Below are 27460 nucleotides of genomic sequence, written 5' to 3'. Positions count from 1 at the left end.
ATTTAGATAACGTAGAATTTTCGAGAAGAAATTATTTCTATTGTTGGTTCACTAGAGATTCTAAAATCTTTGCTAAACACGACAGTTTTGAGATTGGTCTATAATTATTTAACTCTGATGTCTCACCACCTTTATGCAGAGGAATTACATGAGCTGTTTTCCAAACCCTGGGAATTCTGCAAGATAAAACTGAGAGATTAAAAATGCATAAAATGTATTCCAATATAATTGGGGCTGCGAGACGCAATAAAAAGGGGTCCAGCCCATCTTCTCCAGTGGCTTTTTGTGGATTCATTTTAGCCAGGGCATTAGCAACTAAATATGGAGAAAATGGCTAAAGTGAGATGAGACCATGTGTTTTAGAAACAGTAGAGTTGGGATCAGTTTTATTCAATATGTTTGTGCTATTTTTATCAAAGATGTGGCCAGCTGCAGCAAAATGTGTGTTAAAAGCTTGACATATTTCCATATTTTCCTGGCCAGAAATTAGCTTATCATTAACTAAAACACTGGATGGAAAGGGATGAGAATTATTTTTGAGGGAATTTACTACTATTTATTACTTTTTCAGAAGTTTTGAAGGTTTCTAGAGCTGGTGATTAAGTTGAGGTAATATTCTGATTTAGCTTTTCTAACAACAGAAGTACATATATTTAGTCTAAAAGTAAGTCAATGGTCTCTCTCCCCTGAGCGTCTAGCAGTTGACCAAGCTTTATTTCTGGCCTTAAACAATGGAGGAAACTTCACCTGTAAACCAGGGGCTTGACATGTCTCTTATTCTTGACTTTTTGACAGGGGCATGTTTGTTTACCACTGTTAGAAAAGTTTTACTGAAATTGTTTAGTGCCCCATCCACATCAGGGATTTCTGAAGTAAGGTAGATTTTACTCATTGCCAAGTCAGAACGAAAAGCTTGCTCGTTAAAATTATTAAAATTTCTTCTAACCACCAATCGAGAGCCTGTTTTGTTTGTACAACTGCTTCTAATGCATCCGATGGGACAATGATCACTTATGCCAAGATCAAAAACTCCTGAGGCAGTAATTTTGTCAGCTTTATTGGACAGTATTAGATCTATCAGGGTTGACTTGGTAGGTTCTTTCAGATTTGGACGAGTTGGTTCATTGATTAATTGTGTTAGGGTAAGATTTCCACATATTTCCTTTAAGTGATCGGATGCATTAGAAAGCCAGTTGAGGTTAAAATCACCTAGGACCAGCAATTCAGAACTACTAAATTTAGATAAAAGATCAGCTAATTCCTGCGGCAGAGGGAGGCCTGTATATCCCAATTAAAACAAGAGAGTTATTTTTTCCCAAGTGAAACCTTAAGGGCTAAAACTCATAACATTTTTCTTTAGATACTGCACATAAAACCGTAGTCTGTATTTACTCGGGTGTAAATAGCAACTCCCCCTCCCCTTGAAATTCTATCTTTTCTATGAAGGATAAAAATTATTTAAAACTACAACTTCATCATTGGTTATATGACTAAGCCAGGTCTCTGTTAAAACTATTATATCAGGATCAGATTGTGCAACCAGGATTTTAAGATGATCCATTCACATCCATCTTTCTGTAGTAGGCTTCTAATATTTAAATGGATAATACCTAAACCTTTTCTTTTTTTTTTATTTCAAGATTACTCATTGGATTATCTGTTTTCCTTTTGGTTTACAGTAATATGAGATGGCTTAATGTGTATAAGATTATTACAATTACTGAAAACACTAAACTTTTGTAGATTAATGGCATGTTTTGTAAAAATGCTGGTCCTAGGTCTTCTACTACTAATGACTACTGGTATAATTGAACTTGCATTGTAATGTAACATATATGTTACATAAATGTTTTTTATTCGTATTGGTTTCATTAGATCTATTATTTTATGTATCATTAATTGAAAAAAGAGAGTTTAAAGCTGTGACCAATGTATGTAAGCTAAATAAATGTAAAACCAACAAAAATATGAAACCGAAAATGTAAAACAATTTTTAGGAGATAGCTTTTATTTAATTGTTTGCATACAGTTGGTTGAAAGCTTAAATTAGTTTCAAGAGTTATACTGCGGTGTCTACTTGTAAATACCAATATCTCAGATATCAGCCCAGAATTTCCACATCATCACATTATAGTGCATAGTGCAAAAGTTCTATTGAATCAATAAAAGCAATATTTATAGAGGCAAAGGTAAGACTGTGGTGGAGAATGACTAGCCTGCACAGACACCTAACCTCAACCCACACAAACATCATCTTATCAATCAAGTAACTAGAATACATTTTCTTGTCCAACATTAAGGGCTCTTCTTAATTAAACTTTTCATAGACATGCTTAAAATTCAAATAGAAACCATTTAAAGAAGAGTGGATGTTGTTAATCTGCAAAGTGGCGACAAAGTACATACTTATTTAAAAAAAGATTTAGAATGGAAACATCATGTAAGTGTTATGTGTAGGTGCCCCAATACTTCTATCCCAACACTGGATTTTTTGTTTTGTATTGATAACTAAGGTTGTACAAAACTTAAAACGTTGCAGTTAATCATAAAAGGTGCTCTGTAGTTCACTGATGCTGTGGTTTAATTCGTGTAGAGTTCTTTTGTAGGTACTAGTGGGAATGGGAACACCTTGGAAGTGATCCATCAGATCCAAGCCTCCAAAAAAGCTGATGAAGATAATGCCAAGTTTGGCTGGCATAAAACTGCAAGAAAGAAAAAGAAGATTTTTTTCAATCTATTTACTTGTCAAAGTATTACAATTCTGTGGATAACAACATATACTTAAGTGTACAGTAGAATGCAAAAGTATGGAGGGTTTGCGTTCACAAAATTTTGTCAAAATTTATCAAGGCAACAGCCTTAATTAGCCTATTTGTCCCAACATTCAGCATCCATTGGCTCTTTTAGAAGAGAACTCCGGTGTAAAATGAATTTGGGGTGTAGTGAAACTTGATTATTACTACAGTTCACGCCCCAGCATTCCGAAAAATAACACTTTTAGCTTTTGCTTCAACAGGCTTCCAATGCTAGTGATAGGGGCATTGCCAGAGGTGGAAAAAGTACTGAAAATTTTTAATTAAGTAAAAATACCTTTACTTTGCTTTAAATCCTTTAAACTCTACTCAAGTAAAAGTAAAAGCACCCATCTAAAAATTTACTCGAGTAAAAGTAAAAAAGTACTCAATTTAAAATTTACTTTGTGTAAAAGTTACATAGTTAATTTTAATTATTTGATGTAAAAAAGTACAACAAATCATAAATTAAATTGTTTTTAATGAAATATTATTTCACATAATAATTTGGATCTTTCAGGCAGTATTTGTTCAGACCACCCCATAAAACATTTCCAAGAACAAGTGGCATTGTCAAGTCAAGTAGTTTTATAGTCAATACTGCATTATGTACAGGACATACAGAGAATTGAAATTACATTACTCTCCTTCCCAAATTGTACAGCAAATACAGATAATAGATATAATAAAGAGAATGCTAGACACTGTGTGTACAATACAGCAGGGACACAAATAGACATACATGAGAGAGAAACAAGGTGCAGTAGTGGTGGGGTGGGGGGTGAAATAAGATATATAAATATAAATAAAAAGAAAAAAGGTATATCATATAAAAGAGTGGAAGACACTATATGTACAATACAACAAGAACACAATAGACATACGTAAGACGGAAGACAATAGTGCAATATTGATGGTGATTGAGATGGAATGACAGTATAAATAGAACCCGTATAACATTAGTGCAAATATGGTATATAGCTTAAGCCTGGTAAAGTGAATGAGTGCGTTAAGTTCTTAAAGTTCACAGTTCTTGGGGAATTAAAATGTGTATTGACAGTGCAAGTATAGCAGTAGTGCAGGTATGGGGTGTGTAGTGCAAGTAAGTTCCAGTACTGTGTGTGTTCTAGTACAGAGTTGGTGGGGGGTGGGGGTCAGGATGCTGAGTGAGTTTGTGATGGGGCAGGATTGGGATGGGGGGTAGAGCAGGAACAGAGTTCAGCATTCTTACAGCCTGATGGCAGTCTCCTCCCTGATGGCAGCAGGCTGAAGAAGCTGTGTAGTGGGTGGGAGGGATCTCCTGCCAGGCATAAGGCTTTCTGTGGGAGGCGGGAGCTGTACAAGTCCTGAAGGGAGGGAAGAGAGGTGCCAACAATATTCTCAGCTGCTCTCACGATGCGCTGGAGGGTCCTACGGCAGGATGCTTTACCTTCCTGGCCAGTGATGCTGAGTTGGTGCTCCAGAAGAGGTCCTCTGTGACATACATACGCAGGAACTTGGTGCTGCTCACCCTCTCCACAGCAGTTCCGTTGATGGACAGAGGAGTGTGCTGTGTGTAAGATCTCCTGAAGTCCACAACAATCTCCTTAGTCTTCTCTTCGTTCATAGAGTGATATGTTTGCACCAGGAGGCCAGACGGCTCACCTCGCTCCTGGAGACTTGATGTGGTGCATGACTAGTTGTTCGAAGCACTTCATGAGAATGGGGGTGAGTGCAACCGGACAATAGTCGCTGAGACAGGATGGCGATGCCTTCTTTGGGACAGGGATGATGGTGGTGGTTTGAAGCATATGGGAACCCCAGCCTGACTCAGAGAGGTGTTATAGATGTCAGTATAAACCTCTGCGAGTTCCCAGGAACAGTCTTTCGGCACACAACCAGGAATATTGTCAGGCCCAGGAGCTTTTCAGGCATTGATCCTGCTGAATGCTCTTCTTACACTGTCTGGGGACAGCGTCAGCACCTGGTCACTAGGTGGAGGGATGGATTTCTGGTGTGTAGTTGAGTGGCTCGAACCTTGCGAAGAATCCATTCAGGTCGTTTAGCAGAGAGATGTTGCTGTCGCAGGTCTGTGGATGGGGTTTATAGCCTGTGATAGACTGAATTCCCTGCCACAGGTTCCGTGTGTCTCTGCTGTCACTGAAGCGTTGGGATATCTTCTTTGAGTACAGCCTCTTAGCTTTCCTGATGCCGCGGGACAGGTTGGCCCTTGCTGTCCCCAGGCCGGCCTGGTCTCCTGTTCTGAAGGCTGCATTTCTAGCCTTCAGGAGCTTGTGGACCTCTCCTGTCAGCCATGGCTTCTGATTAGCCTAAACAGTGATGGTCCTGAGGTCAGTTACATCATCAATACACTTGCGATTAAACTCCAAAAGTGAGTTTCTGCCAGCTTTAAGCAGAAACTCACGGCTGTAGGTGGGTTTCAGGACGTGAATGCACGACAAAGTCTTACAAAAACTCTGCGACTTACAGGACAAAAAAAACAAAAACGCTGTTTCCTCTGGAGAGAGAGAAGCCGCTGCGTGTGCATGCGCCACCATCTTGGAGAGACGCATAGGATGATCAATTTTTTTCTTTACTGCTAAAAAGTTATGGTCATATATGTGACTTTAAACTGTATTTTTATACTTATACAGTTTTATTTTATAACTTTTTCTTTGCTTTAACTGCTATTTACATGTTTTTTTTTTTATTTAAGCAGATTGTTTGTTGATAAAAATACTTACCACCACATGTTTTCGCAGGTTTGATGTGGAAGTTTTGAAAGCTGACAGCTCTGTCTGGCAGGGCACATTTTAAATTGCATGAGGACATTATTGCCTTGTTATTCCACGCGCAAGCATCCGTTGTTTTCCCAGCATTAAATTTGTTTACTCAGTAACGGGGAGTTTTCCAATGTAGCGACTTAAGTAAAAGTAAAATGACCTATTTTAAAAACTACTTCAAAAATTACAAAAATGGGGCGGAACGGTGGTGTAGTGGGTAGCGCTGTCGCCTCACAGCAAGATGGCCTGTGTTCGATTCTTTCTGTGTGGAGTTTGCACAATCTCTGCATGGGTTTCCTCTGGGTCCACCGGATTCCTCCCACATGCTAATGAAACATCCCCCTTGGTGCGAGTGTGTTTGTGTGTCTGTCTGTCTGCCCTGCGATGGATCAGCGGCCTGTCCAGGGTGTATACTGCCTTGCAATTGGTGAGATCTCAGTTCAGGTTAGAGTGGGTGTGTCTGTGGTAAAGATTATTGTTTAGTTCAGGGGTAGTGGTACGCTGCTGCAGTTTATCAGTGCTATGATCTCAGAACAGGAGACGTGCTGGTTTTGAACTGCCTGTGTTTCGCTGAGAGGTTCTCAGTGCCTCGTTTTAAATGTCAGGGCTTTCAGAATTATACCAATGAAGTGTGGAGCTACTGTGAGCTTATCAATGGTGTAAAAACAGCCATTTATTTACATGGGCAACACTATGCCCCTATTTCTAGCATCATAAGTCTTTTGGGGGCATTGGATAAAAACGCTGTATTTTGGCTGCTGGGGGTGAACAGAAGTGGGCTATTTGAGAAAATCCATTTCACACTATTTTTTTAAAGAAAGAAACCACCCCAAATCAGAAAAAGTTAGAATAGAATGAAATAAAGCAGATAAAAAAAAACAGTGTCTCTTACAATTCCCTTGGCATATATTGGATTGCAGACAGTATGAACCCAAGATATTTTTAATGGTTTGTATGCTTAACCATTTTTTCACACCCACAATAAAAATGTCCTATTTTCTAGTAAACCCATCTTAGGTGTACAACAGTAAGGGGTCATTGCAGTATTTTTGGCTTAAAATGCTCCACACATCCTCTGTCAATTCAGTACCCATACCCTTATCTTCCACAGCCATGCCTTTGTCTGCATTATGTGGTTTGGCTATGTCTTGTTAAAAAGTCCCTAGAAAAGATGTGGCAGCATATGTTGCTCTAAGATCTCAATGGACATTTCTGCATTAATGCTGCATCACAGGAGTGCAGTGACACACCCCCACACCATGACAGACCCTGGCTTTTGTACTTGTTGCTGATAGCAGTCTAAATGGTACACTTTATCTTTGGTCCTGAGCCCACGGTGTTCATTTCTTCAACAAAAAAAAAAAAAATTATCTGAACACAATACGCATGTGATGGTCCATCCCAGACATGTTAACACATTAACTGGACATGGTTAACATATGCTTTAAACAATTACGTTTTAGGTGGAATTCATGACTGTAACATTGTATTGTAGTGTTTAACAAAAGGTCTGAAATGCAGGAATGGATATATTAGGAAATTCAATTAATAAAACATTAAATACATTTTGTTTATACTGTTTGCATTTAAATAAAAGTCAAAGCATTACATTACTCATACTGTCCACATCTTTTCTTTTTTGGAGATTGTAAAAAAAAAAAAAAATCTGCCAATAACCAGAAAAGCAAAGCATTTTCTCAGATCAAAATGGAAGGCAAATCATAATGTCTGTTTCTTGTATCCCTTTTTCTGCTCCCAGCATGGGTGAAGCATGATGCAGCATTGCTGGTTTGATATACTACACTACCTTCCAAAAGTATTCGGCCCCCTTGCAGGCTTCAAAAATAAAGATATGAAATTGTAATTTTTTGTTAAGAATCAACAACAAGTGGAACAAAATTTATTGGATATTGTGAACTTTTTTTTTAGAAAATTCCAGAAGTTGAGTGACAATCTCTGAATGATCCAATGTTGACCTAAATGACTGATGATTATAAATAGAATCTACCTGTGTGTAATCAAGTCTCCGTATAAATGCACCTGCTCTATGATAGTTTTAGAGTTCTGTTTAAAGACTTCTGTTCAGAAAGCATCATGAAGGCCAAGGAACACACCAGATAAGGTCTGAGATACTGTTTTAAAGAAGTTTAAAGCCGGATTTGGACACAAAATTTTTCCCACACTTTAAACATCTCAAGGAGCACTGTGCAAGTGATCATAATGAAATGGAAGGAGTATTAGACCACTGCAACTCTACCAAGACACGGCCGTCCCTCTAAACTTTCAGCTCAAACAAGTAGAAGACTGATCAGAGATGCTGCCAAGAGGCCAATGATCACTCTGGATGAACTGCAGAGATCTACAACTGAGGTGGGAGCCTCTGTCCATAGGACAACAATCAGTCGTAAACTACACAAATCTGGCAAGAAGAAAGCCATTTCTCAAAGATATCCATAAAAAGTCTTGTTTAAAGTTTGCCACAAGCCACCTAAGAGACCCACCAAACATGTAGAAGAAGGTGCTGTGGTCAGATGAAACCAAAATCGAAAGTTTTAGCCACAGTGCAAAATGTTATGTTTATGTTTGGCGTAAAAGCAACGCAGCTCATCAACATGAACACACCATCCCCACTGTCAAACATGGTGGTGGCAGCATCATGGTTTGGGCCTGATTTTCTTCAGCAGAGACAAGGAAGATGGTTAAAATTGATGGGAAGATGGATGGAGTTAAATACAGGACCATTCTGGAAGAAAACCTGATGGAGTCTGCAAAAGACCTGAGACTCGGACGGAGATTTATCTTCCAACTAGACAATGATTCAAAACATAAAGCAAAATCTACAATGGAATGGTTCACAAATAAGCATATCCAGGCCAAGTCAAAGAATCCAATCAAGAATCTGTGGAAAGAGCTAAAAACTGCTCTTCATCCAACCTCACTGAGCTACAGCTGTTTTGCAAGAAAGAATAGACAAAAATTTCAGTCTCTTGATGTACAAAACTGATAGAGACATACCCTAAGCGACTTGCAGCTGTAATCGCAGCAAAAAGTGGTGCTTCAAAGCATTACCGCAAGGGGGGCGAATAATATTATACGCCCTACTTTTCAATTTTTATTTCTAAAAAAAAGTTTAAAATATACAATACATTTTTTAACAAAAGTTTAAAATGTACAATAAATTTTGTTCCACTTCACAATTGTGTCCCACTTGTTGTTGATTCTTCACAAAAAAAATACAATTTCATATCTTCATGTTTGAAGCCTGAAATGTGGCAAAGTTTGAAAAGTTCAAAGGGGGCCAAATACTTTTACAAGGTACTGTAGCTAACAGAGAAGGCATGGCCAATGGAACTCTCTGAGGCTCTGGCTGCCGATAGCGAGCAGCGTGACCAGGGGTTCTTGGTCGGATCATAGTGCCACTTAACTACTCAGCATGCAGGGTGCACATTTTGAAACTGTAAAAAATATAAATAAAAAAACAACTTTTGCTTTTTGAAAAGTGCTTAGCAAATATAATAATAAATATTTAGCTGTCTTGTACGTCCTCCTGTAAATTTGCTAATATCAATATTAATGAACCAGATATTAAAATATTTGGTAAAGTCTAAATTTAAAGTTCTTGAGAACTACTGAATAATCAACATATCAGCCAAACTTAAAATCCCAAGAACTCCATTGAGTCAGTATAAATACTTACCTCTTAAGCGCCATCAAGAAGTACAAACTTCCTGGCAGCATTAGGTGCATCTTCTCTCTCAAAACTGCATCCACTATCATCTTAGCAGCTTCTCTATGGTTCATTATTGGAAGTAAGAATGGCCACCTGATAGTATTAGAAGTATTAATAGAAGTATTAGTGTGCACTGTTTGCAGAATTCAATAATTCAATATTTAAGAGTGGTTTGATTTAAAAAAAAACCTGAAAGTTGCATCCATTCTACCACCAAACTCTGCAACAGATTCTTTCCTTACCTGGTTAGATTACTAAACAGACTGCTTTCCTTTAAATGTAGCTGGACCAAAGATTCTCTTCCAAAACCCACCATTGAGCTGTCCTTGCACTACTTAACTGTCACTGCACAAGCAGTTCTTAAACGCTGCTAAGAATGACTGTAGATGCAGGTTGTGTTGAAATAAACTATACTGACTATATTTTGTTTAAATCAGGGTGCCCCTTGAAGTCAGTCAGTACATTGATCTACAATGAAACATATCAAACAATTACTTTGAAAGACTTTTTGAAGGATATATGAATGTTCTTCTTTGATGCGATACAACAGTAGGATAAAGTGAGACAATTATGTAAAGGCATGCAAACACTTACTTGGTTCTGCATCCTTGGAACATTGTTGTGTCAAATAGATATGGATACACTATGGTTGTTTTAATTCCCTCCTTCTTAAGGACAAGAAGTTCCAGGGCAATGGATTCAGCAAAACCAATGGCTGCAAATTTACTTGCACAGTAGTCTGTAAACACAATAAGTGTGAGCTGCATATAGCACCAGAACTCAAATTTGTCTGCATTCTACAACCACTGTACATCATCAGTAACTGTATTTCTAAAGGTACATATTTGACCTTGCATAGTACTGTTTTGTACCTGTGCAGGTTCAAAGCTTTGAAAAGTATATAAATGTACTTCACTCTATTTATTATTATTTGGTTTGGTTTCACTGTATTTGAACTGATGAATGTGGAATTTAAGAAGTAAAAAATATTTTTATAGTAAGATTCTTTCTTTCATTAATGATTCACTCATTCATTCTTCCTACATTCCCTTCCTTGGCCAAAATAAATAAAACTTAAAGAGCAAGTTGTACATCACACAAAAAGTACACCTTTTCTAATTGTTTTCATTGTCCCTTGTAATCATTTAAGTGTAATTTAAACATAAGTTGGCTCTTAATAAACTGGAATAAAAACATTTTATTATTTTAATTTTTTAAAGTGTTTTAAAAGAATACTACAAGGAGCATAATTGTAATTTTTAAAACACAGTGGTAACATGTATGTACTGTACCATTCAAAAAAGGAAATCTACAACTGTGTTTTATAGTGTACTTTAATGTACAAACAGTAAGGGTGCATGTTTGTCGCTATAAGTGAAATCTGAAGGGGTACTTCCATAGTGACAAGTGGTTGTACCATTCTACGTACAGAATGGTACCATTTTCTCTAAGAGCGTACTGTCTGCAATAAAATTTAGGAAATTTATTATGTTGTTGTTTTTTTAGCATTGTCTAATTGTCCAATTGTTTTTGCTAAATATGGGAATGTATACACTGAGGCTAAAGCATTCTTACTGCTATCTGTTTTTTTTTTTTCAGCAGGCCTACCTGCAAGGCCATTCATGGCAAACAATCCTCCATGACAAGACACGCAGACTAGGTGTCCATGGTTCCTTTCTATCATTGCTGGGAGGAATGCCTTGTAAGTCTGAAAGTTTAGAAAAGGAAAATGAAGATTTGTAGAGATTCTTCGTTAGTTCATTATATTTTACATGAATCAATATAATCAAAGTGGGGAATGTGTTAACTATTGTAAAAGGAAGGTTGTTGTAGATATTAAGAAAGCATATTTTTATTTTATATGTCTGAGGAGGGAGAGGGTCAAAAACCTTCAGGTAACAAAAAAAAAAAAAACAAGCAGCAAGATTTTGTCCAAGCAGGCACTGGGGATTCAGTATGTACATTAAAAAACAAAAGAAAAGTAGAATGCAGTATTATTAAAATAACATAAAAAAGTCACAGAATATTAGATTGAAAAAACTAAACTAGAACTTTGTCAGCAACAAAAAAAAAACACTTGAACTACAATGGGGCTGCACTGCTTCCTCTGACATGGCAAAACAGCTGAATGTCCACTCACTGAACACTCTAATAGACATCAAGGGCCCTATTTGATCAATCTTTATTATTATTCTTGGGCAACTCTGCTCTAATTCCTCATTAGTGGTCACAGGATGTATCGTACAGGATCATATATCTAGTCTAGTAAATTTTTAGTCATGCTCCTGAAGGCAGAGATTGCTTATCCACGTTACCACAATGGTCAATGGTTATGACTACTTTCACTCCATTGGTAACCCTCTAGTCCCTCATTATTGGTAACAGGATGCTGTCCACAGAATGCTGCCAGCTGGATATTTCTGGTTGGTGAACTATTCTCAGACTAGCAGTCACACTTGCGGCTTTAAAAACTTCAGCATCACTGTTTTAACAACTGTTTTAACTGGAGAGAAGAGAAAAAAAGAAAAGTGTAGAATAAAGTTAAGGATCTTTTTTTGTTCTACACAACAGAGATATATTTAACAACAAAACATCTTCCAAAGAAAATACTGTGATTTGTAACGTGGTAGAGATAATTTACCCAAAAATGAGCAGCAACATTGAGTCTTAGTGTTCTGTCCACCAGGATGTCAGGTGCTTCTGTAAAAGTGTACTTCCCAGTAACCACACCAGCATTGTTCACAAGGATGGACACATCCCCAACTTCCCTCTTCACCTGTTGAAACATTCCTTTTTTAAAACATGGCTACAAAACATTTTGGCTCTTTGTGAGACTGAGCATATTTTATTAAATGACACATGATAAAATTACTGAAGAACTAAGTTCCAGTGAGAGCATCCAGCAGTCTTTTATTGTAAGAACTGCAATATGTGTTTCTTCTATTTTAAATAAATATGAGCACTAGAGCAAAACTAAAGAGGACAATTTCTGACACAATATTACATTATTTTTCTAATAAATCAAAATATTAGGTGCCAGACCTTAATGAAAGCGTTTTTGCTAATATATTGTTTAAAAAATATTACCATTTCAGCAACTCTATAGACCTCCGTCCTCCTGCTGCAATCGCATGCATAAGCGTAAACTCGCACGTCCAGGTTTCGGCGCAGCTCCTTTGCAGTTCTGTCCAGTGCTTCCCAGTTCACATCCCAAAGAACTAAAGTGGCCCCCAGTCGTCCCAACTCGTTTGCTATCCGTTTTCCTAGTCCATTGGCAGCCCCGGTTACCAGAGCTACTTCACCTTCCACATCTTTCCTGGTGTGAGGAACAAAAAGCCTCACAAACGCTTCGAAAAAATAAAAGACTGCCCCGAAGAGAAGCTCAAACACTTCTTTGATGAAGCGCAAATTGAGCAATACTTGTTCTAAGACCTGAATAACCCAAATATGCATGACCCTGACTAGTATTTTAAATTCCCTTACTAGCTATATAGCTCCTGTCTCTTCTTTGTGGTGAATTGTGGTGTACTATCTATTTTAGGCACCCAGTTAAACACATAGTTGAACCTTCACCTAAAATACATTTTACATGAGTCTGTCAGCGTGGGGATGTAGCTTAGTGGCAGTGCGCTTGCTTTGATCGTATGAGGTCCCGGGGTCAAATCCCGGCATCTACAGCTCTTTATTTTTAACTTTTGAATATTTATCTCAGAGTAACCTGTCAAATACATTTCAGGGTGTCTTTGAACCAATAAAAACGGTGTCTTCCAGCCGTTTTCGATAATAAAATGATCCGCAAGTTTAACCCTCTGTTCATATCTTAGAAATTAAAGTCTAAAAAGAAGCTCCTGATAATCCGATCTCACAGTGTTTATTTACTCAGTGCTGCTCAGGGGTACGTTTCCCAAAAGCGTAGTTGCTAACTACGTTAGCAACTTACATAGTCTGGACGATGCAGCTGCGACGCAGGTGTTTCCCAAAAGCGTGGTTGGAACTATGGAGGTAACCACGTTAGTAAATTGCATAGTACGAACCTTAGTTAAGCTACTCAGGTGTTTCCCAGAACCGTAGTTCCAGCGAATATTCGCAACTACCGTGGTTCAGCTGCGTCGTTCCAACTACAGCTCTAGACCTGTCGTTAGGAGCTTAGTTCCTGGTGATTAGTGCAGACGATGGACGGTAGGACTCAGAAAGCTGATAAATCACATTAATATTGCTGCACGAGGATTTAAGATGTCAAGTGTACCTATTTTTTTATGTTTGTGTTAATTACATTAATTGAGCCACTTCACTTTTACCCATGTGCGCCCAGGTAAAATAATAAAATTCAGTCCTTTTTTTAATGTATGTCTTTAACATTTAGCTTTATTTGGCAAACATGAATTCAGTGTAGTGAAAAGAGTGCACTGAAGTGCTCTTTAGCTAAAATGTATTTTACAGTCTTGGAAAGATGTATGTCAATTATTCAAGCAGGCATCTCTTGAGTAAAGATAACTTGTGCTGTGCACATTTATGAAATAGTTAATAATTATTTTTTTAAACCCACTGTGCTATATGCACTCTGTGAATAAGGCTATTATACTGTCACTGGGGTAATACTCTAAAATGGCTTTAACGTAAACACCTGTACCCTAAGGACCTTTGAGGGTATATTTGCATTGTTTGTACCCAGTGAAACAAATATATCCATACAGTAGGCAAGAAGGTGTCTTTTAATAATATATTCATAACAAGAAAAAACTAAGTAAAAAGTGTCTTGAAATAAATAGAGACATGTAATAAGCAGGTGTTTTGAATTACCTAATTATCCTCTGGAGGTAACAGGGCCAGACAGAGTGTGAATAAAGAAAATGTATCATTTAGCCAATACAACGTGTGTTTCTAGGCCTATACAAATGTTATCAATTAGTATTTGTTAAATAATATATTACAGGAAATACGTAGAAATATGTAGGCTACATTAATATTTATGTAAAAAATAATAACATTAATTGCCATTATGAAAAAAAAAAACATTAAGAGAATAAAACCACGACTGGGATTCGAACTAGGTTTCCATCCGGTGTTCTGTCGAGTTTTGCTACCCTGTCAAACCGTACTACCCTAGTGCATATTTAATTTTTAAATATAAAATTGCTCCCTGCTCCTCAATTTTATTTTCGCATTTTAGACATTGAGGGCCTTTGGGGGGGCAGTGTGGTTGGGTGCTGTTATTCAGTTCTCATATTACAGCTGTCCCTCCAATTTTAATAGCACTGTAGCTTTCAATCATTCTTCTCATTATACACATTCATATCACTGCAACATGCTGGGTGGGGGGAGGAGGGGGGTCAGGTCTTCTCACACCCTGGTTTCGTGCACCCTGCCTGGGGTGTGGGTCGGGTGGTTGTTCGGGGCCGGGCTGTTCCCGGGTGCTTGGGATCTCGGGGGCCGCATGCTCGGCTCGTGCAGGGGGTGCTGGCCTGCCGGGGGGGTGGGCTGCTCGCTTCCTTTGGCTCTCTGGACTCTGGCTCTTTGCCATGGGGGCTTCGTCTGGAGTCTCCCCCGTCCTCATCTGGGGTGTGCACATGGTTACCATCGGGATGTGTGGCCGCGGGTCTTCTGGGCTCCTAATGGGCTGTGGATGGTCTGGGTCCACTGGGTTCTTCCCTATCTGCCTCTGGATCGCAGGGGCATGGTGGCGGTTTCTTGCCTCCATTGTGGTAGGCATTTCATGACATAATCCATAACACATGACATATTTTTGCAAAAAACAATAGAATAGAAGTAACTGTGCGTGTGTGTGTATGTATTTATGTGTATGTATTAATATGTATGTATATTTATGTATGTGTGTATATGTATAAGCATATGTATAGTTAGATATGTGAGTATGTGTATATATGTATGTTTGTTTATTTTATGTTTATTTTATTTTATTATTATTTTTTTTGTTTGTTTGTTTGTTTTTTGTTTAGTTTTTTTATTTATTTAGTTTTTTTTCTTTTCTTTTCTTTTTCTTCTTCTTGTACCCCCCTCCTGTACCTCACACTCCGATCCTTCCAACCCTGAACTCCCACAACTATATCCACACAAAATATATATATTGGGCCAAAAAAAAAAAAAAAAAGAAGAAAAAAAAAATATATATATATATATATATAAAATTGCTAGAAAAAGCCCCATATTTAAACATGCTTTCGGTAGAATATTTGGAAAGCCTGAATCAAAATATCAGGAGACAGTTTAGGGTTATTATAGGTGATTATAAATCTTATGTTTTTTATTATCGCTAACTTATTATTACTTTCATTATCATCAGCTGTCATTTACGCATTTGTAATACTAAATAATAAAAAATAAAAAAAATAATGGCAAGGGGTTTCTGGTTGTTTAATGCACCCAAAAAGAACAGAATTACCATAAAAAACAATAAATAAATAAAAAATGTTTCCACGCATGGGCGCTGGTGTTGAGAAGCACATCTCGATCGGTTGCACAATTCGACAGAACACCGCGCGCTGCACCGTCGTAGGCGCTCTGCTGAACCACTGAGTAACACACATTTCTCAGGTCTCATTTGAATAAGACTCATTCAGAATGGTGATTATTTTATTTTAAAAAAATATTGCAATAGCAAATATGTGTATGGTTTTTTTAAGTAACACTGTCTGTTACAAATAACAATTAATATATAGCAATTATTGTGTACATTTTACTTGCAGTTCATTGTTATTTTATCAATAGTATTGTTATCCGTTATGTTCTGGTGATAATTACAATATAAATAGCCTAAATGATACATTATTATTTTTTGCATAATATTTTAAAGATTGTGAGTTTTGCACGTTTTCTGCTGGGAAAGTCTGGCCGAACACATCTGGAAACACCTTAGTTAAGACCACGGTGGTTCAAACCAACATAGTTCAGACTTCTGTGGTACCAACAAAGTACGATGGTTTCGGGAAACGGTCGTACTTCAGATGTTAGTTAGTTTAACGATGCATCGTACCACGTTAGTTCAATGCTAGGCTCCGTCGTTGTACGGGGAAACGCACCCCAGAACTGTTGGCCCCGTGTGAATACAGTTTTGCCCATTTTATTTATAAGAAGAATATTTCATTAGAACCATTCCTCAAAATGAAAATAAGACCCTTTTGAAGGGGAAATGTTTATTATTATTATTATTATTATTATTATTATTATTGTTAATAATAATAATAATAATAATAATAATAATAATATTAACAATAATAATAATAATAAACAACAACAACATTATTATTATTATTGTTGTTGTTGTTATTATTGCTATTATTATTGATATACACTGGAATGTAATTAAGGGTAATAATATCTGACTCAAGAAACCTTACTTAGAATGAAGAATTTTACAAGTCATGGGGAGACTTATAGATTATGATAGTTTATGACTTTGCAGCGCCAGGTTAAGTCGAACACGCCTAATTACACCAGTTGAGCTTCATTATGATATAAAATGCTGATTATGAACAAATAAATATTTTGAATACTGCATGAAAACGAACTGGCTTGTGATTAGATATGATAGTCTAAATATTGGATTTTTAGGGGGTTTTAGAGGAGATGTATATTTTATAATAAAAAAGAGTCACACGTGACATCCGGCGTTAGAATCTCGCGAGTGAGATGCGCCTGCAGCAACCGCGGTCACGCCGGCTGCGTCCAGTAACTTTTGCTACTCCTTCTCTCCTACTCCTCCTTTCCTACCCCGGAAGAAGGTGGAGGAATCGAGGAGAGGAGAGGAGGAGGAATGGGGGGAAGGAGCTGTAATTGGGGAAATGGGACAGCTGATCCCTTTTGGATAGGATGTTGTCTACCGATGAACCGAGCCAATCACAACGCTCACTTTCAGCACTTCAACTGCGCAACCAATCACAGCTTCTGGATAGAGCTCCGCATACAAGAATAAAAACGAGAAAACAATAAACACAATTCCAAATTCTAGAGATCATAACTTTGACAAGCATATTAAGCTTCAAAGAACAGCCTGATTCGGTATTGATGAAGGTTGCATAAATATTAAATTATTTTAATAGTGAAATATGATTTAATTTAATGTAATAAAACAAAAAACAAATATTAATAAATAATAAATATTATATTTTGCATACATGTTGAAGTGATGTGTACATGTACAACATGTTACATATAGGGTCATTAATATAGTTTTACTGAACAGCTTACCTAAATTAAACATTAGATTACTGCTTTACTGGCTGTTTAATTAGATAAGGAACCTAGTTAATTAATATGCTTATGACGTATATTTGTGCGTTGCCTTCTCCATTCCCGCATGCTCTGTGGGCGTGGATGCAGTGATGTCATTCGATAATCCTTAAAAGTCTTCCGGAGTAGGATGCTCTCACGTACCCTCCGTTGGAAGCCTATTCGATTTTAAGCGGCTTCTTTCGTCTCCTACGGTATTCGGACAGGCGGCAAGATGGCGTCACAAAATCAGTTTCTGGGTCACGGAGGAGAGGAGGAGGATCGGTAGGAAAAAAGGAGACACTTTTGGGGTTTCTGGACGCAGCCGCCATCTGCACTTAGAAAACGCTCTGTCGCGCTATCTAATACGGAACGCCAAAAGGGCCAAATACAACATTCTGTGGGGGCTTTACGCCGTAATATACGCCATATGATTTCACAACGCTGTTGAAAAGGCCGTTAAAAGCGTTTTTCGACCCTTTTGGCGCGCCGTACAGAGCGCCGTCTCAGTGCAATGAGATGACGTAAAAAGCGCCGTTTTAGTGTCTCTCTTGACGCTGTAATAAGCGCAGTAAAAAGCGACGTTTAATAATAAGATAATGAGCTCCTTTCAGTTTTGAAAGCCAATACATTTAAACTCTGTTCAGCCAATGCTCTTAGCGAGAGACTCAGTCCAAAGCAATTCACTGCAGATCCGAGCTCCTGAACCTGAGCTCTTCAGTTTTTTAATTACTAATTTACAATATACCTTCTTTAGACATTACCGCTGGTGCTCATGCCTTTTATTAGTCTAATATTAATGCTGTTCAATGTATTTTAAATCAAATTAATGTGAGTAGTAGGCACGCCCCTTGTGCATGAATTTTATTAATTAATAGCGTGTTTCTTTTTAGGCTACGTTTGGTAAATGGTAGCTAATAGGGTCATTCTGTTATATTTCAAGAGTTTCTTGGTTTATCAGCTCTTAAATATTTAGCCAAGTACTGTATCAGTATTTATATTATTTGAAGGATCTAAATAACAGGAGTGGTAGTAATCATAAAATGTAAGGAAATGTAAATGTTTATAAGATATACAGTGTTGTACCACAAGATGGCACTAAGAAGCTACCTTTTACTTGAGAAATCAACATGGGCTGAAGTCGTCTGTCTAAATCCATATTGGAATGATTGAGGATACATAGATCTGGTACAGGACTTTGTAGACTGGTGCCAACGAAACTGTCTCTAGATCAACACAGGGAATACTAAAAACACACTTAAAAAAAAAAAAAAAAAAAAAACACACCCCCGACAGCTGAATATTCAAGGAACAGACACGGAGGTAGTGGTAGAGAGAAGGATAACAGACAGACAGACAGACAGACAGACAGACAGACAGACAGACAGACAGACAGACAGACAGACAGACAGACAGACAGACAGACAGACAGACAGACAGACAGACAGACAGACAGACAGACAGACAGATAGATAGTAAAGTAAATGAATGGCCAGTGTGAGTATCTAATGAAAGATTTCCAGTTTATACATTTTAAGTCCAGAGGAGTCACTATTTTACCATGAGGTCAGAGAAATTAAATTTTTTTGCTTTTGTTTTTTTAATTCTTAGCAGACTCTGCATTCTAGTAAAATATGTACATAACACAGCATTAAGTAGAAAACAAGTAACAAGAAAATCAGAAAATTGTTCGAAAATTTGTTCTACTGCATTTACAGCAAAAAAAAAGATCATTCTATTTTTTTTAGACATATAAAACACTGACTAAACATCACCATTATGTTTCCCCATGAATTTCATAATTAGTGTTTTTATTTAAAAAAGTAAAAAAAAAAACAGGCTGCCCTCCCAAATACTTCTCACGTGCTAAATCAGCAAAAAACAATCCGCAAAAATTAAGAGGATCGGACAGCACTTAGACCTTCAAGGTCTAAGTGCCGAAACGTTCGTGTTTTATCTGTGAGTCAAATATACTGGACATTATACGAGTGCTGTCCGGTCCTCTTCATTTTAGTGTTTTCTTAAAACATGCAATATAATAAATACTCATGAACTGGGTTTAGTGTTAAACAAATATAACGTTACTTTAGTTGCAAGGTCGTGATGCTAGCTATTTAGCTAGCTATCAGAGATCGGCTGAGTCAGCTAATTAAAAAGGTGGTATTAAATTGGATGCATGGCGACATAATCAGTGTTATTAAGCTTTCTAGCAACACCAACCTAAATCTATCAATATTACTAATATTAGTTTGTACTGTAAGGTCGGCTGCATTTCATATGTCATTTTCATAAAAGATACTCACATTGTAAACACCTGGGGCCTCATTTATAAAACTCTGCGTAGGTTCTGAAGTGAGAGTGTGCGTACGCACAAAAAAACAGGAAATGGCGTACGTCCAAAAAAAATCAGATTTAAAAAAGTGTGCGTACACACACCTGAACGCAGTTTCCTCTTTATAAATCACAATCTGCTTATAAATGTGCGCAGCTTACCAAGCCTCGCGCTCCGCCTCCGTACCACCCACATTTACCCATGAAAAGTCCATGCAAATCACCCAATAAATATTTAAATGAGTGATTCCCCATTCATTCTGATCGGGATGATGGAGGAACGCAAAGCAAAGAAGCGAAATTTTGGAGATTGTGAAGAGGAAGTCCTTGTTTCAGAGGTTGAGGCAAGGAAGGATGTGTTGTTTGGTGGCCTTAGTAGTGGCATTACCAACAAACGCAAGTTTGTTGAGTGGCAGCATGTGGCTGCAGCAGTAAACAATGTGAGCTCCACAAGCCGAACTATTGCAGAGGTAAAGAAAAAGTGGTCAGATTTAAAAGTCGACGCAAAGAAGCAAATTGCTTTGCACAGAAAAAAATTGACTGCAACTGTAATCAAGTAATGCCAAATTACTTAATTAATTACTCAAGTAATGCCAAAAACGCCATTATAACAGACAGCGCCTCACTATTTTCTGCCTATTTCTAGAGCTGTTATTTTATGCAATTAGGTACAGCTGTTTATGATCGTAATTATCTGCAACTATTACCAGCCCTTAACACTTTCCTCTCTCTTTATTATAGAGTATAATTTGTTGCAATAATAATAATAATATTTACATATATATATATATATATATTCAAAGTGAAATATACAAGTTAGTGGAAAATTAACACTACATATACATATAATACAGAATAAGATACAGAAATAATTTTAACTATACATGCAGAAAAAAAATATCTTCCTTTGTTAATTTTGATTTATGTGGTATCTAAGATGCGGAAGGAAGAAAAACTTGCGCATTTACTTACAATTCCCTACTTTACCACATGATGCCACTAATTCCCGCTCTCTCCGCACACTTTTGAAGGCATACGCATGCCTCAAACCTTGCTTAAATGTACGCTTGTTTTCACGCCAAGTATTTCTTTATAAATCACAATTCTTGCGTGAGATGTTGCTTACGCACATTTCTGCCCTCTTTTTATGCGTACGCACTCTTTATAAATGAGGCCCCTGGACGGTACCAAAACAAAAGGGCAATTTACGCTTCTGCGTATAATCTACGTCTGTACGACCCTTGCTTAACGTGCACTTCACTAGAAATGTAACTACGCGCGCGGCGTTGTGGCAGCAGCTGTGATTCGTCCGCCGAGTTTTGCGTTCATGAATACACCCTCCTACCTTCGCAGCGCCACTGCACAGCTACGCCCAAATATTACGGAGAGACGGGCGCCTCCTGCTGTCAGCTGTTAATTGAAACGTTCAGCCTCAAGGCTGCTACCGTCATTTTCAGCCGCGACTCAACTGGCAGCTGCCTGTGGCTTAAACCTACCTCTATAGTGATTGAAGGCCGCCACTGACCGCTCCTTCCTGCTGCCATTTTTAGACACTCAGAATAGGCGGCTGCCATTGGCAGCTCAATCCTACAACCAGTAGTGATCGACTGCTGCCACTGACTGCTGCTCCTTCCTGCTGCCAACTGCCAGTAAGAGATTAAACCCCCTCTCCGCTCCGCATTCCATAATCTACACCGAAAACTGGTGAAAACTGGTGTGCGCGTCTGAACTGTTTTACTGTAGCCGCGTGCACAGCGCACCCGGTGAATGATATATTTACAAATTGTATCAGTAAGGACATAAAGAAAAAGAAAAAAAAACAGCAGCAGCAACAACAACAACAAAGCACATTTACAGACCCATTAGAATTTCCAATAGAGTTCAATAAGCACAGTCCTTGCAGAATGTTTCCAGGTATAAAGCTTTAACATGGATGGAGCTCACCAATAGTCCTTTGCTTGCATCTTCAAAATACTTTAGTCCACCCAGTTATTTCCAGGAATGATAACAGAATCCACAGGGAAAGCTCTTCTTTGAGTCCATGATACACCAGAAACACAAATCCCCTTCTGTGTAAAACATCAACATATAATCCAGAAAACATATTTACAAAATCTAAATCACTTCAATTTACTGTACAACACAAAACCATATTTATACAACTGTATTGTACTTACATTGAGCAAGAAATCCTGAGATATCTCAATAAATGGGTCAATTGAAAGGGGGGAAAAGGCAGCAAACAATAGTTTCCCTCCAGCCTTCTTCTTCTTCTTCTTCTTCTTCTTCTAAAGGTGCATTACCGCCACGAGAAAAAAAAAATATATATATATAAAAAAACCTAAATAAAGTCAAATATACCAATAGCTTTCAAATATTGAAAAAACAGTTTGTGAACCGAACCCATCCCTACCCCATAAGAAAGCAATCCTGTCCAAGAAAATTCTTTGTGACCCTTGTGTTTAAGAGAAGAAAACAAAATTTTCCTTTGGACAGCATATTTATTGCAACAAAAAAGAACATGGTCCATGGTTTCCCTCAGCAGACAGTACCCTCCACCTTTCTTGTTCTTCTTCTTTTCTGTTGGATTTTGGCAGTCGGCACGCCTATATTTGGTGCATTACTGCCACTTACTGGACACATATAGTACGACATAGTAAGTAGATAGGCAGAACCATTAAACTAATAAATAATCCCATAAAATAATAAAGTAATTTATTAAGAGGGAAAAAAAAAATAAATAAATAAATAAATAAAGGAGGAAGGAGGGGAGACACTAAAGTCTATTGCCCAGACCCGATAGTTTAAGAAACTTCAGCATTTTGCACTCCTCTTATATCATACTGCCTATTGTCATTGTTCCTGCAGCCCTAGAAGACCCAAACACCTCAGTCCGTTCCCTGACATAGGCTGGACAATGAACCAACACATGCTCAATTGTCTCAGGTTGATTACAAAGAGCACAGTTACCTGTTGGGTGTTTACCTATTCTGAACAATGTGTGATTCAGTCCACTATGCCCAATTCAAACTCTGGACAGCAAAACCTCTTCTTGTCTACTACAAACCCTAGTAATTCTACTGCCCACCCGAGTCTGAATGTTATAAAGGTGCCTTCCTTTTGGATCCGATTCCCATAAATCCTGCCACATACTTGTTGTTCCCACTTTGATAACATGTTTAGCCTCCTGCTTATTCAGAGGTACCAGCATGTCAACCTGTTCTAATTTAAGGGCAAGCTTGGCCAGCTTATCAGCCTGTTCATTGCCTTCCACTCCTACATGAGCAGGCACCCACATGAAACCAACCCAGATGCTGCAACCTATGGATGGTCAAAAGAATATCGAAAAGAATATCAGCCCTAGCAGACCACTGACTATTCTTGAGACTTTTCAGTGCTGCCAGAGAATCAGAGCAAACCACTGTACGAAGAGGTTAAACATCTTCAACCCAAACCAGAGCCAGCATAATGGCCACTAATTCTGCAGTAAACACTGAAACAGCATCTGACACCCTTTTAGTTACATTACATTACATTTGGCAGATGCTTTTGTCCAAAGCGACTTACAATAGTCAAGTACAAAGTAATAGGAATTAAGATAAACCATTTTTAGATAGGGCTTCGAGGGGAGGTCGAAGGGAAATAAAGGGACAGAGAAGTGAAGGAGGGGAAGAACTTACTCATTTTAGTAAGTTCTGTCCGAAACTGAGGAACATACACTGAAACTCCACCCTTCCCTGACACTGGATCCACTGACGCATCTGTATATACCTGTAGATAGTATTTATAATTAAAATCTAAGTAATTCACAACAGCACAATCTTTAGGTATCGCTCCCTTTTGCTTCTGAAACTCATTGTGTAGGTGTAAATCAACATTTGGCATTGATGGCAAAACTACTGTATTTCTCAGAAAAATCTTTGACAAATCCATTCGTTGAGCCAAGGTATCTGCAATCCAACCAAAACTCCGTAACCGAGAATCCCCATGTTCCCAGCAAGCTTTAAGCACACTTTTTGTTGGATGTTCCTCACCATGTCCCTGCAACCCAACCCAATATGATAAAAGTATATGACTCCTTCTGATAACCAAAGGGGGTTCTCCCATTTCTACTAAAATTGCAGAATTAGGTGAAGACCTGAACACTCCGCAACATGCCCTCATTGCTTGAAGCTGAATTGTACTAACCTTTTTCAACAGAGTATCAGAAGCCGAACCATAAGCCACACTCCCATAATCCAATGCTGCACGAATTAATGAGATATACACCTGCCTAAGTGCCCGACGACTCGCACCCCAATCCGAGCCTGCCAAACATCTCAACACATTAATCCCTTTCTTACATTTTGAAACCAGTTTTTCAATATGAGATTGAAATGTCAACTTGCTATCCATCCACACCCCTAAATATTTCACTTCATGAACCGGAGTTAAATGTTTTCCGTATAACTGTAACTTCTCTTGTTGGAGAAGCAGATTGTCTGAGTTTTACTCACTGAGAATCTAAAACCCCATTCAAAAGCCCAGTTTTCAACTGCACTGACTGCCAATTGTAGCGACTTCTTTACCATCTCCAAATTCCTTCCTCTCTTCCACAGAGCCCCATCATCAACATATAATGATCTCCCTATTCCAGGTCCAAAAAATACCATTAATCATTACATTGAACAGCACCGGACTACAAACACTACCTGTGGTGTACCATTGTCAACAGTATATGTCCCAGAAAAAGATTTCCCCACTCTAACTTGTACCGTTCTACCGTTCAGAAAATCCTTTATCCAATTAAACATTCTACCCCCAATACCCATAGAATGCAACTGGAGCAGAAGTCCATCCTTCATATCATAAGCTTTTTCTATATAAAAAAAAACTGCCACTACCAGTTCCTTAGTCACTTGGGCCTTTCTAATATCTGACTCCAGGCACACCACTGCATCCAAAGTACTCCTACCTTTACGAAAGCCATACTGAGAGGGGGACAGTAGACCTCTACTTTCTAGTGTATACGATAGCCTCTGCACTACCATTCTTTCCATGAGTTTGCACAAATTAGAGGTCAAAGCTATCGGCCTATAACTGTTCACATCAGATTTATCTTTCCCTGGTTTAGCCACTGGAACGATCACACCATGCTTCCAAGAACCTGGCAATGTCCCTTCCTTCCATATCTTATTAAATAGAGCAAGAACATATAAAAGCACCCTATCAGATACATTTTTCAACATAATATAACAAACTTCATCTTGCCCAGGCGATGTCTGTCTCACCAATTCCAATGCCTGTTTCAGTTCAGCAAAACTAAAATCCATATCTAGAGAACTACAACCATCACCACGTCTGCTTAACAGATTTTGATTAACTTGTCTAACTCTTTCCCTGAACAGCCTTGCTTCAGGTGTTAAATTATCATTCCCATGAATCTTAACAAATGCCTGTACTAAAAACTCTGCCTTTTCTTGATCAGAAACAGCCACATCTACCCCATTCTGCAGAACTGGAATGCCTTCATTAGACCGCTTACCTCCCATTTTCTTTATCATACCCCATACGTCACTAACAGAGGTTTGCCTACCGAGTGAAGAACAAAAATCCCTCCAGAATTTCCTATTAACCGTCCGGATAATATGTCGAGCAACTGCCCTCGCTTTTTGAAACTCAAGCATCCCTTGAAATGTATGAAAAGATTTCAGCCTCCTAAAAGCCCTACGCCGATTTTTAACAGCTTCGCTGCAGTCTGGAGTCCACCACGGAACTGCTTTTTTCCCAGATCTACCACTAGTTTTACCAATAGCTTTGTCTGGCGAGCAACTTAAAAGATTCTGTACCTTTTTATTCAGGGTTTCAATATCATCCTCAAAAGAAAGCTTATCTACCCCTACCTCGCACAGCTGTAAAAATAGCCCCCAATTCGCCTTCTTAAAATTCCAACGCTTAATCGTACTAGTTTCAAGACACGTCTAACCCAACCCGACACCAAATAGGAAAATGATCACTTCCTAACAAATCCTGTCGAACCGACCAATCAGCTAACCCTGCCAGATCAGCAGATGACAATGTCAAATCCAGTGCAGACATACACCCTCTAACTAAGTCAAACCTTGTCCCCTCACCCATATTAAGACATACCAAACCCTTACAGTCCAACATTTCCTCTATAATTAAACCATTCTGGTCAGTGGCGTTACATCCCCAAAGAGTACTGTGTGCGTTAAAATCCCCACACCACAAAACTCTACTAATAACTTGACCACACACTCTGTCAAGAATTTCTAGACTCAGCCTCGCACAAGGATTATAATAATTGACAATTCTCACAAAAGCCAAGCCTGTCCAGACATCCACCACCACACTCTCACAATCCTCATTGACCTCCACCGTTCTAAAACCCAAACCCTGCATTATAAACGTAGCAACTCCCCCACCATTTCCCAATTCCCGATCTCTACGAACAATATCATAGCCTTCTAAAGTAAAATCAAGAAAGGGTTTCAACCATGTTTCCTGGACACAAATTATACTAGGTTTTATCTCCCCAACATACTTTTTAAAATCAGGTCAGTTAGCTATTAAACTCCTTGCATTCCACTGTAAAATAAAAAAGGATACCATTACGAGCCACATACTACCTGAGAACCTGACCCTTTTCATTAAGTCTATCAACCGTTATGCCTACCAAATTTAGGTACTTCTCAGCTGCCCTAAGGATGTTTTTAGTTATATCAGTTCTGCTTTCTGTCTGGGCTGAACAGTTTACCACTTCTACCATAAATGCAAGGGATTTAATTTTATCCAAAACCAGAGTATTTTGGCAATCTGAGCTTCGCTTGGTCTGACCTACCGTATATTCCATATGTTCCTGCTCTATGCTAGCCTCCTCAGCAGACCTGACATCCTTGGCTGCTTCAGCATACGACAAACCTTCTTTACTTGCTGAATGCTTTGAGCAGTGTTGGGAAAAGCCACACTACCCCTTACAGCGCCGTTTCCAGTGCGTTCCCCCTGAATTCTTTTTAAATGGTTGATAGAGAAGTCAAGAGGAGTCAGGATACCAAAGTCTTCAGCAAAATTAACAGTTTATTTCAGAAGACCTTCCGGGAACAATACTCCGCTCAGAGTCAAGGAGAATGTTCGAAAACCAAAAGACATACACAGGATTATATAGATCATCCCACTATGGTGTGAGTGAAGAAGGCTGGACAGTCCCCCAAACCTTTTTTGGGATTTGTCCTTGGTCCCATGAACTGTATCTTATCTTAACATGACGCCATGCCTCCCTGGCACCTGCGTCTTCAGTATAATAAATCTATTGTCCTCCCGCCTGGTTCTGGCAACATAAATTCAGTTGAAGTTCCCTCGTTATCTTGGTCTGAGGGGACGGGTCAGCCTTCCTCACTCTCAAGGTCTAACCACAGATGGCTACACATGTGTTATGAAACAGTCTTGTGCAGACTTAATTAAACTACATTTGTTATATGATTCTAAAGAGTACTGTGTCTGTTAACATATGATCACCAACATGAATAAAGATTACAAGGGGCTAAATAATTCCCTTTTGAATACAGGTAACTTATTGGTTGATTAACATATTGATTAAACCTTATTAAAATCACTAATGG

The 27460-nt window shown here is 38.3% G+C and overlaps 1 protein-coding gene and 1 long non-coding RNA gene across 2 annotated transcripts; both read right to left on the bottom strand.

Moving 5' to 3' along the window:
* Positions 1 to 334: 334 nt before the first annotated feature.
* Positions 335 to 12739, bottom strand: si:dkey-221h15.4 (uncharacterized protein LOC563950 homolog). Its single transcript, XM_007241415.3, has 6 exons — positions 12372 to 12739; positions 11926 to 12060; positions 10893 to 10992; positions 9879 to 10023; positions 9252 to 9377; positions 335 to 2702 (listed from the first exon to the last, which is right to left on the bottom strand). Exons 1-6 carry the CDS (start codon positions 12735 to 12737, stop codon positions 2540 to 2542), a joined length of 1035 nt encoding a protein of 344 aa, XP_007241477.1. The 5' UTR covers positions 12738 to 12739; the 3' UTR covers positions 335 to 2539.
* Positions 12740 to 18948: 6209 nt separating this feature from the next.
* Positions 18949 to 22544, bottom strand: LOC111197621 (uncharacterized). Its single transcript, XR_002652506.2, has 3 exons — positions 22255 to 22544; positions 22019 to 22129; positions 18949 to 21910 (listed from the first exon to the last, which is right to left on the bottom strand). It is a non-coding gene; the product is annotated as an uncharacterized LOC111197621 (long non-coding RNA).
* Between the last annotated feature and the right edge of the window lie 4916 nt (positions 22545 to 27460).

Source organism: Astyanax mexicanus, chromosome 1, assembly GCF_023375975.1.
Source record: "Astyanax mexicanus isolate ESR-SI-001 chromosome 1, AstMex3_surface, whole genome shotgun sequence".
Lineage (NCBI taxonomy): Eukaryota > Metazoa > Chordata > Actinopteri > Characiformes > Acestrorhamphidae > Astyanax > Astyanax mexicanus.
The sequence above is the reverse complement of the archived record's forward strand: the minus strand, read 5'-3'. Positions and strand labels throughout refer to the sequence as shown.

Bases quoted from the DNA above. Each gene is read 5' to 3' on its own strand.
- si:dkey-221h15.4 (XM_007241415.3), bottom strand. From the start codon at position 12,737: ATGCATATTTGGGTTATTCAGGTCTTAGAACAAGTATTGCTCAATTTG. The intron at 12,061-12,371 runs GTAATATTTTTT...ATGTTTCAACAG, and splicing joins TCTATAGAGTTGCTGAAATG to GTGAAGAGGGAAGTTGGGGA. The intron at 10,993-11,925 runs GTAAATTATCTC...CTAAACTTTCAG, and splicing joins ATGTTGCTGCTCATTTTTGG to ACTTACAAGGCATTCCTCCC.